The sequence below is a fragment of the Thermobia domestica genome, chromosome 18, assembly GCF_964235325.1.
Source record: "Thermobia domestica chromosome 18, izTheDome1.hap1.1, whole genome shotgun sequence".
NCBI classification, from domain to species: Eukaryota; Metazoa; Arthropoda; class Insecta; order Zygentoma; family Lepismatidae; genus Thermobia; species Thermobia domestica.
This window is the reverse complement of record NC_137471.1, coordinates 76,784,726-76,796,169: the sequence shown is the minus strand read 5'-3', so window position 1 is coordinate 76,796,169 and position 11,444 is coordinate 76,784,726. Positions and strand designations below refer to the sequence as shown.

The 11,444-nt window shown below is 38.4% G+C and overlaps 1 protein-coding gene across 1 annotated transcript in view; it reads left to right on the top strand.

Annotated features, from left to right (window-relative positions):
* Nucleotides 1–11,444, top strand: part of LOC145676144 (uncharacterized) — a 140,634-nt gene that overhangs the window by 103,858 nt on the left and 25,332 nt on the right. The window contains exon 5 of the mRNA XM_081747051.1: nt 3,491–3,574. Within this exon, the coding sequence (XP_081603177.1) occupies nt 3,491–3,574 (84 nt within the window). The remainder of the gene's footprint in view (nt 1–3,490; nt 3,575–11,444) is intronic.

Genomic DNA, 11,444 nt, shown 5'->3' with positions numbered 1-11,444 from the left:
GGCGATGCAATGTTTACGTAAACTAAATGATAATTTATTTGATAATATTTACTAGTCAATTATACATTTGTGAGGTTTTGCTTTGGGAAATTAAGTGCATACAACATTGAATAGTAAGAGTATTACAATAAAAATATATTATTAAAAATATTGATTAAGTAATTGGAGTTAAACATGCTTTCCAGTAGGAACTATATATAGAGAGGATTTACTTTAAAGTGTGATGCAAACTAATATTCGAGTTTTAATCCGAATAGAAATCGATAACTTACACAAGGATATTTACTTCATTAGTTGTATAAATCTTTATGCTTATCGTATTATAATTCTATTTAAAATTATGATTTTTCCATTTCAAAACGTAGAAGGAGAAATAAATATAATATTCTATTTGTTAAGGAAACCTTTCAAACAATGATAATTTCAGGTCATGACCCGTCGGAGAATTTGAGACCCTGTCGACATAAATTTCCCCTTCGTGGCCATAAGTTATTTTCGATCATGCTCAAAGTAGACTAATAATGTTTTATCAGTTTTTTCTCATTCATATCTTGACCATTACCGGGGAGAATCTTCTGAAATCGTCAATGCTTATAATTACTTTTTAATTACAAATCAAAGGATAATAATGACATATTGAACATACTTAATATTTTGTTCTCAGCTGTGGATTTTAGATTAGCAATTCATATAATGTTCGCTTCTAATCGAATTTGAGAGAAAAGTAATTTCCAAAGATTTATTCAAAGAAATGTTCTCAGTCCTCTGATGAAAATAGGAACACACTTTTAAGAAAAAAAAAACAAAACGAATATTTTCTACAGGGTTTGAACACATAAACTTCTGATTGACAGACTAGTCACCCAAACCGCTCGACTAGTTCGTTTGTCTTCAGTGACCTCTTTTGACTTTTGTGTTGTAAAGTGGTTTCCTGCTCCACACTTTTTTGTTTTGTTTATGTCGATACAACTATAAGTTTGTGGTGAATATTTGGACGTTACAGGTCTTGCAATGCATAAAAGGGTTTTTCGTATAAATTACATTCAATTTTATGTCCTAATAACTTTTATACAACAGGTTGAATCTGTGAAATGATTGGGGTTGGAGTGATCGTAAATATTTTCATAGTTAGGAGCCTGGATATGCAAACCCGCTCAGCGTGGGGATTTACTTCTGTGAAATTTGGTACCTGTGTGTTGTTTGTTCATGCAGTGTGAATAGTATGGTATTATTTTTTTCTTGTTGAGTACTAGTGTTCAACGTAAAATCATCATTGATGTTACATTGCCTAGCTGTTAGTGAGAGTGTTAGTGACTTAAAGGGAAGTGGCAGTGTGGATATTGTAGGTAGGGGCTGTAGTTGTGTGTTGAACGGTTCAAAAGCGTAGAAAGAACGGGTTATCAACTTTGGTGAAAAGTTTTCCGTACAAGGAAACGAACACTATCGCATTAATATTGTTAGTTTGGGTAGTGTTTGAATAGAGCAATGGCGGTGTTTGATCATTGTGTAGATATGTTGCTGGTGTTGGGCGAATGTAGAAGAAACTATCGTAACGCGGCACGAATGTATTCAATGCGCTATCCCCAACGCCAACAAACATCTCACATGGCATTTCTGCGATTGGAGTGACGTTTGCGGCAACATGGTAGTCTTGTCCGGGGACGAGGTATGGGTCGTTACCGCTCTGCAACCAATGAAGAACGTGCAACAGGAATATTGGCAGCAGTGCATGTAGACCCACATGTTACCACGAGACACCTCGCTCAGGCCAGTGGAGTTAGCCAAAGATCTGTAGTGCGTATTTTGATGTTTCATCCGTATCATATCATCTTACATCAGGAACTATCTGGCAGTGATTTTCATGCCAGATTGCAATTTTGTCTATAGTTGGAAGGTATGGAAAAAAGACAGCGCAACTTCATATCCACCATCTTGTTTAGCGATGAAGCTACATTTACAAACACAGGACACGTAAACCGACATAATATGCATTATTGGGCTAGAGAAAATCCACTATGGCAGAGACAAGTTGCTCATCAGCATCGGTGGTCTCTTAATGTATGGTGTGGCATCCTTGGTAACCATATCATTGGGCCATATTTTTTTGATGGACGTCTTACTGGTGATACCTATGCCGCATTTATCAGTGATGTACTATACCCGGAGTTGTTAGAGAATATTCCTTTCGCTGAACGTATAAGAATGTGGTATCAACATGATGGTGCTCCAGCACACAACGCACGCCAGGTCAGAGCCTTATTGTACCACCGTATGGCGAATAAATGGATTGGGCGTCGAGGTCCTATTCACTGGCCTCCACGATCTCCTGACCTAACCCCACTTGATTTTTTCCTCTGGGGTTATGTTAAGGATCGGGTAATGTCCAACGTACCAACAACTACTGATGATATGAAGGCGCGTATCCAAGGTGTGTGTGTGCATATATCACTCCAGAGATGCTACATGATGTACGAACATCCGTAGGCCGCCGCTTACGGAAGTGTGTGGAGCAGGATGAGGACATATCGAGCATCATTTGTAACATGGTAAGTGTTGAAATTATTTGCTTTACAGTGATAGAAATTACAATTTTTAACATCGCACATACCCGTTATCACTCGCCCTATGTTGCGATTTGAAAATTCCATGTACACCCCTCCATACAAAAGCGGGGCAAGGAAACTTCTTTAACACAAATTTTAGGCTTTCTGTATTGTACATTGGCTCTTAACACTTTTCTTATTTGATGCGTAGTTCGCTTGATATTGGCGTGTAAAACTCAATTTGAACACTGCACTTTCTATCTGAATGTGGAACCATTTTTGGCGGCCATTTTGAAACAGGTTTGCCCAAAATGAAAACAAATGTTGTACGAAGCTGTTTGGCTTTCCACGATCTATCAAACAAGGTATCACTCAACCTATATTCCCATTTGAAATTTTGAAATTGGTCCCGGGGCCCCATGATTAGGGCCCTGGGGACACCACGACAACATCATTCCACATTGCCTATGATGTTTTCGTTTTTCATTTTTTGTTTAATCGTTTCCTACTCATACGTTTCCGATTTATAAGTACTGGAAATTTTATCTGCTACAGGACCAATTCTGGGGTCTATCTTGAAAACGGTACCCCATATCAAAAATTGTTTCCTACAAAAATTGTTCAATTTTTCAAGCTCTTTCGAACGAGGTATCACTCGACCTATGTTTCCATTTGAAAATTTCACGTTCACCCCCCACCCCCCAAAACGGGGGGCGGGGAAAACCTAATGTTTGACTCATTTCTTAGGCCCCTCTGTATTGTACATTGTCTCTTAATATTTTTCTTATATGATGTATAGTTCGCGAGATATTGGCTTCTAACACATTTTGACTCACACTGTATATATAATGTGTGTGTGTGTGTGTGTGTGTGTGTGTGTGTGTGGTTTACATCTCTAAAGTATTTTATTTCTAATTCTGATTTAATTTTTAATTCAAATTGCATAGGCATCTGATAAAGAATCAACAAAATGCACAAGAAACAATGGAAGCAGTGATGTGAGAAATCCTTTGCAGAAAACAAATTGGCTTGTAAGTTAAAGATTTAATTATAAATTGTAATTCTAACTTAACCCTCTTAAGGTCCGCGGGTCCATTTTACCCATTTTCGTTTTCTATCTTCCATAGTTCGTAAAGTATATCATCTAAACTTCTCATGTTGCGTGACTTTTATTAATTTTACTACGTTTGTATATATAATTAATATGATCGCCGTAGGTGTTTAAATTAGAGAGCTATAATTTTTTTGCACTTAAGTCCTTCTGAGTCCATTTGGACCCATACAATTTACTATGTGGATCTTGTGTTGGATTTGGACCATTACTCACTAAGATGCATCTGTTTATGATCACGCGTTACTTTGATAAACTTTTTTTTTTAATTTTTGGACGTTGGCGGGAAATTTCCCTTAGAACAGGAAATTCATAGTGTTGCGTCCATGAATGGTCTCAAGGGGAAATAGACCTTCATGGCCGACTGGTAGGATTTTCAGTGTTTTGAAGTTGTGAGAACACTGCTTCTATCACTTGCATTCAGAGAATAATGAATAGTTTGCTCACTCTCCCAAGTAAGCTTTTGTAATATCCACAAATATCGAGTCAAACATACACGAGCGCTTAATTAGTTTATGGGCGTACTAACGGGGTGTTTAAGACACACCGACAGAGAACAATAGCAAAAACAACAATAAAGTATTTATATACTGCCGGATCATAAATATCACATAATAAGAACAATTAGTAACAATCTACCACGTTTGAATGTCATAAATCAAGATTTCACTACTGTTGCCACCTTTTCTGATTGTGGCAAGTGATAAGTCCACACACAACAAAAAAACAATATTAAAGAATAAGTTGTAGCCTTGAAAAAGGCTGTTTATATAGGGACTTTAAATTAGTCCGTATCAAAGGCGAACTACGTGGCTCGGGTGGTAGATGATTTATTAGCACACAATTACAATATCAAAATAATTCAAGGCGCAATAGGCGCAGATCTCCATCTCAAGTACTAGGGCTATCGAATGACCACTTGTCAAAGGAGACAGAGTGCAGGGCCCAAATCAACAAATAACTAGAATGTGGCGGTCTCGTTAGAGATCGGACAAGCGGTGTTAGTACGCCAAGGAATGAGTAGTTAGTATTAATATAAATGAACGTTTTAAGAATATGCCAAAATAGATCTTATAGCACAGTTAATATCCGTGTAGAGGCTTCAGCGAGTTGGAATACCTACTATCAGCCAGTTTAGATTACTGAACAGTTATTATATCAAAACACATCATACCGCTATCATTAAACAAAGATATCATTCGTTATTAGAGATCTTCGAAATCAAACATAAATATCAATTGATCAAAAGAGAGGAGCGCTTAGGATGCGCTCTATCAACTTTCAGTAAGTTATATCAAGACAATAAAAGATTTCAAAGTAATTTTGAAACTATTTGGGAGGTGATCCCCTTTACAGTTAAGCGACTTGGTGGAAAAGGAAGTGCAAGCAATAGGTATATTGAAATATTAAAGAAACTGTTGTAACCCACCTGAGGTCCGTGGTCCTACCGCCAGGCACTCTGGAGTTGAGATGGCGAAGACTCTTGAGTTACCACCGACGCGACGTTGCTATAGACATTTCGTATAGACCAGGTAGCGAGTTTCACTTAACACACTAAATCACACCGTTGTTACCATTACTCACTTGTTTTTCAAGCGGCTGAAACACAAGAGCAAGATGGAAGGACGATTACCAGAACTTCGTACAAAAAGATGTCATCGCTGGGCTTCGTACAGAATTAGAATTCTTCTGAGTATTGGAACTTCGCACAAGCTGGTCTTCTCCTGGACCGATCGTATAGGAATAGAGGTGAGACGAATGGTAAAATATAGCACCGAAATAGAATGACATCCAGCAGGACTTTACTTTACAGGTCGTCTGCTTCCCCAGTAGACTATAGCACTCGCACGCCGATGACTAAGGCGTTAATAAATGTCTCAAGAAAATGATGAGAAGTTCGGAGAGGAAATATGAGAGTTTGAAATGACATAAGCGACGTAAGTTGTTCGAGGTAGAAAGAGTTTTATTATTTGGCTCGAGTAAGTCCGTACACTTGGTACAACAACAGGCTACTTCCTACATGAGGTCTCGAAAATTATGTAACTCAGTTTTAGCACAAGCAAACAGGAATCGTTTAGGAGCCAAAGCAGTCAGAGTTAATGATGGATCGTAGTGGATCCGTGAATAGCACCGTTCTTGGGAGATTGATAGAAAAGTCTCAATAGCAGCAAGTAAGTTCTAGGTTGAACTGCATACTCACAATGATAGACAAATCGTACTGTACAGCTGAAGTTAACACTGATAATTGAAATAACCATAGCACACGCACTGTTCGTAATAAAGTTAAGAGATGGAGTTCTTAACTTAAGGCAACCGTGATATTTTAAGTATTCAGTTCATACGCCGTGTGATGTTAATCAAAAGTCAGTACCCACACAACAAAGTAGCACTAGTCGGTAATAGGCGTGACGGGAGATGAACTGTCTACGGGAGACAGTCTCCAAGTATAAGTTCCCACGAAAGGGGCAACGAGCGAAGGGTTCGTGCCCCGGCGAAAACGCAACAACTCCACTGTAGACGACGGACAGCATGTCCGCGTCGTGAGGTTCGACGGAGTTCTCCAGGACAGGAGAGCAGCGAGCACAAGGCTCGTGCCTCGATGAAAACGCACTGATTTTCCCCTCTTCTCCAACACCAGAGAGGGTGCAATAGGTTTTTGTTCAAACCTTATTAATTGCAGTAGGCACTACGGCAATGTCAGGTGTATTCGGGGATAGGCTCTAGTCTCACCTGATTGGAGTTTGATTACAGGGTGTGATTGAAACGTACCGGAACTTTTCCCGTCGCGCGGCTCCCTGGCGTTCGAAAAATGTGAGGGGTGGGGGAAAATGTGCGCGGGACCTTCCTCTTTCAAGCGGAACTTAACCCAGTGCGCTGCGAGCAGAGGTTGAGAAAGCATCGCTGTCCGCGCGAACGTCGTTTTGGTCGTCGGTCACGTTTTTTGAGTGCCGAAAATGGAGTCAAAGATTGACCAACGCTACGCCATCAAGTTTTGTGTCAAACTAAAAAAGACGTTCACCGAGACCCAGGACCTGCTCAAGGAAGCCTTTGGGGAGAGGTGATGTCCCGTACTCGGATCTTTGAGTGGCACAAGGCCTTCAGGGAAGGCCGGGAGGACGCCGATGGCGAACCACGCTCTGGGAGGCCGTCGACGTCGTAAACCGATGAAAACGTCGACCGAGTTCGCGAATACCTGAACCTGGACCATCGGACAACCCTCCGGGAGATCAGCGAAGAACTTAATTTGACATACTATGCAGTGCAAAAAATTGTGACTGAAGAATTGAACATGCGGAAGGTGTGCGCCAAACTGGTCTTCAAGGTGTTGACCGAGGAGCAAAAAGAACTGCGAGTGAAAATGAGTCGTGAAGTGCTGGATTGTGTGGAAGTCGACGAAGAGTTATTAGACAGTGTGATCAGTGGTGATGAAACATGGTGCTACGAGTACGACCCCGAGATGAAACATGGTGCTACGAGCGTTGATCAATCTTTGACTCCATTTTCGGCGCTCAAAAAACGTGACCGACGACCAAAACGACGTTCGCGCGAACAGCGATGCTTTCTCAGCCGCTGCTCGCAGCACACTGGCCCAAGTTCCGCTTGAAAGAGGAAGGTCCCGCGCACATTTTCCCCCACCCCTCACATTTTTCGAACGCCAAGGAGCCGCGCGGCGGGAAAAGTTCCGGTACTTTTCAATCACAACCTGTATCTGTAAAACGAAATTTAGACGCGCAGGAAAAACAAGAGGCCTTTCCTAAGAGCTTCATATACATTAGATAACTTTTATACAGAACCCTGATAATTTTAAGAGGTTAGATATTTGACCTCATGTGTACAAAGTCACATCTGGTTACAGAAAGTGAAAATTTAGGATTACAATTTTAATTACTTCATTGCTAGCTAGACACATTATGAACCAAATAAAATTTGGAGAGTTTTTAAGTTGAAACTTCATACATACACTGTGGAAGTAATAACTTACGGTCTGTGACAAGTTGTATGACGAAAACTGTCAAAAATAGAGTGAGTAATAAAATTTATAATCGAACACTTGTGGGTTTGTTGTAAGGAAATTAGACTTTGCGTTAGTCATACAGAATATATTAGTGACAAGTAAAAATAACCTTTTCACCTCTGAACAAAATGAAATTTAATTTGGAGTATTCCTGTCTTTTCTATTTATTTAAAACTACGATAACCAGTGAGAATCTGTTACTTTTCTTTAAAAAAAAGGAAAATGTTAACTTTTCCAGACGGAAGGGACGATAAGTTAACTATTCTTAAAGCAGACGAAGTCAGCTTTCGAAGGGCGAGTGGGAACAGACACAATAAAACAAATCTTTCAACTGAGAGAATAAATAAGCAGCTGGAGGGAACTGACTGAGCTTGAGAGGAGGATGTTGACTTCTATATGTTCTTTCTCTTTTCCCTGTTTTAGGATTTTAAGGAAACAATATTCTATATCGGAATTTGCAACGCTCATTGTCGTTCATTAATTAATTTTCGTAGAACGCGGTAAACATTTGCGAAATTTTTGGCAATGGATTTTTGCCGACGCTACAATAGAAACGGCAGAAATGAAGAGAATTTCTTTCAAATATAGTGAAAAATAGGAAAATTCTTGCCCTCTTCACTCATTTGCAAACTATATTCGATCAGTGAGGTTCTCGTCCACCCTGGCGCGCTTGCTTTCACTTTCCCCTGTACCTAGTAGCGCAACCACAAATTTTCGCTTGGAGGGGCAAGCTTAGACGGTAGCTTCATTGATGGATATTGTAAAGTTCTGCTTGTGCAGGAGTAGCTAGAGCAAATTACAGTCCGGAATCTTATCCCTCTACCGTTTTTTTAAAATTATAATATCCTCTATAAACAATATTTTACAGAAATACAATAACGTATGTTTTCTAATATTAGGTAAGAATAGGTGTTCCTTAGACCTGGCAGTCTCGGGAAGAATTCCTCAATAGCTAACTACGTGAGGGTGTGTATGACAGTCACTGCTCCACTGCAAGCTAGGTCGCGTTGTGATTAGAAATATCTCGATGCTCCACTGCAAGCAGAAAGAGAGGTAAGGTTTTCCACAAGGTTTCACTGCAAGCTAATTCTTTCTTTGGGTGAGGTACTTCCTAGGCTCCACTGCAAGCCAAGAAAGGGGATTTGACCTATGGTTGTCCATGGAATCCTCTGTTATACATGTGACCTAGGTGAGGTGGTGGCGCTGCTGTTTCCTCCTCTTCATGAGAACAGTGGTGTCGCTGTCGTCTACGTCGTCTGCAGCTGTAGTACTCCATAGTAAGGTTCTTGTTTATAAATAAAAGCACATGTTCGGTGTTTGTAAACATAAGCACGTATATATATATATATATATATATATATATATATATAATTTGCGTTGTGAGCTCCTTCGTGGCTAAGCGGTTAGTGTACGCGCCTTTGGCGTGGGGGTCCCGGGTTCGATTCCCGGCGGGAGCTCATGTGCTTCGGATTCCACTTTAATCAGTTGGTTCCATCTCATATAGCCTCGCTGCTGAAACGGACGTTAAACTCAAAATCAACTTAACTCATAATTTGCATTGTGTATTGCATAGATATAGGGACATACATTCCATATCAAATCAACAAGTCATCAGACTTGGCCTTCTAAGATTTTTAAAAATTGATGCACAGCTTTATTACAGTGGGAGATGAAAAAATCCCAAATATTACCTCTCTCCTCTTCCCCATACAAGATGTTCAAAAATTGCAAAAAAGGGCATTTTTCCGTTACAGTGATTATTAAAAATTGTCGTAAAATGGTTAATATATGCACTAGAGACGTGGAATAAACACCATTTGAAAGCTTAAGGATTGCTCTACAAGTTTTACTATATTCGAAAAACATGTACAATAAAAATTAACACTTAAAAAATTCAAATTAAAATTTAAATTTTGAATATCGCACAAAAATGTCCCTATGAATTTGTTGAAAATTGTCCAGATTGTAGTCTCATATGTGTACTAAAACACCACAAAGTTGCATTTTGTGCACTCAATGCGATCCGATTAAAAATTCAACATAAACCAAACATTGCAAGATATTTGCCATGTGAATATCTCGGTAGATCGATTATTTGCCTGTAGCTATTTACCTGCAGCATCAAAGGAATTTATATTCAACTTAATTTGTTTCTTGAAGTATTCATTTGAATTTACACAATTATCCAGCTTCCAAGCTATTTAGAGAGGTATTACGTTTCCGAACAATACCCAATACAGGTCATTATTCTTGTTAGTCAGTATGGATATTTCTAAATTTATATTGGCTACATTGATACAAGTTATTTTCATTCCTTTGTTTCAGGATTGCTGTTACAGACATGTGGAAGTGCATAATTTGAAATAGGAAAAATAATTTATTGACTAATTGTTTGTGCCGAAAGTGTGTGAAATGATTGTGAACAGTGTCACTGTGTTTCATAACACATTTGATACAAATATTGTGAAAGCGAGGGAAATATATCTCTCCCTTTCATAATAAGTTCTGTAACAGCAATCCTGAAACAAAGGAATGAAAATAACATGTATCAATATAGCAAATATAAATTTAGAAACATCCATACTGACTAACAAGAATAATGACCTGTATTGAGTATTGTTTGGGAACGTAAAACCTCTCTAAATAACTCGAAAGCTGGATAATTGTGTAAATTCAAATGAATACTTCAAGAAACAAATTAAGTTGAATATAAATTCCTGTGATGCTGCAGGTAAATAACTACAGACAAATGGTTATCGATCTGAACCCAGATATTTACATGGTCAATATCTTGCAATGTTTGGTTTATGTTGAATTTTTAATCGGATCCCATTGAGTGTCCAAAATGCAACTTTGAGATGTTTTAGTACACATATGAGACTACAATCTGGACAATTTTGAACAAATTCGCAGGCACATTTCTTTGGAAATTCAAATATTAATTTGTGAATTTTTGAAGTGTTATTTTTATTGTACAGGTTTTTTTTTTGAATATAGTACAACTTGTAGAGCAATCTTTAAGCTTCCGCAATTTTTGAACACCCTGTATGGGGACACTTTTAGGAGGAGAGAGGTAATATTTGGGATTTCTTCATCTTCCACTGTAATAAAGCTATGCACCAATTTTTACAAAAAACTAAGATCGCTAGGTCAGATTTTGTCATTTCATCGGTTGATTTCACATGGAATGCCCCTATAAGATTGATGACTGACCAGGCGATAGCACCCCTGTGTTTGTACCAATGATTGTATCTCACCATATTTTCGCGGATAGGTTTCAAATTCTTCCATTTACATCATAATATAATATTTCAACTCTCTATGGGCATACACTTTAAGATTTATTGTATTTTTGTGCGTGTGTGCATTTGTGCTCCGAGAGAAATATTGAATCAGTATTTTGTATAACGGATTTTGTATAACATTATTTCTTTCGCTGTCATCTAAAATTTTTAACAAGTAATTACGTTCAGCTAATATGTTAGAATATGTGCAAAGAACTACGAAAGAAATGTAAACAAAAGTTTATTACCTAAATGAATACATTATCGACTTGTGCATGAGTATATATATAAAATTACTCGCTTAAAATTTGTACAAGGGCGTAGGAGTGATGTACCGTACACATTTCATTTCTATGCCCTTGTACAATGTGCAAGATTTTAGTACACAAGTCAAGATGTTTTGACAGTAACACGTAAATAAATAAAATCTGTTTATTACTCCAGCATTTAAGGACATACGTGAAAAAATGACGAGAAAATGTATAATGGGT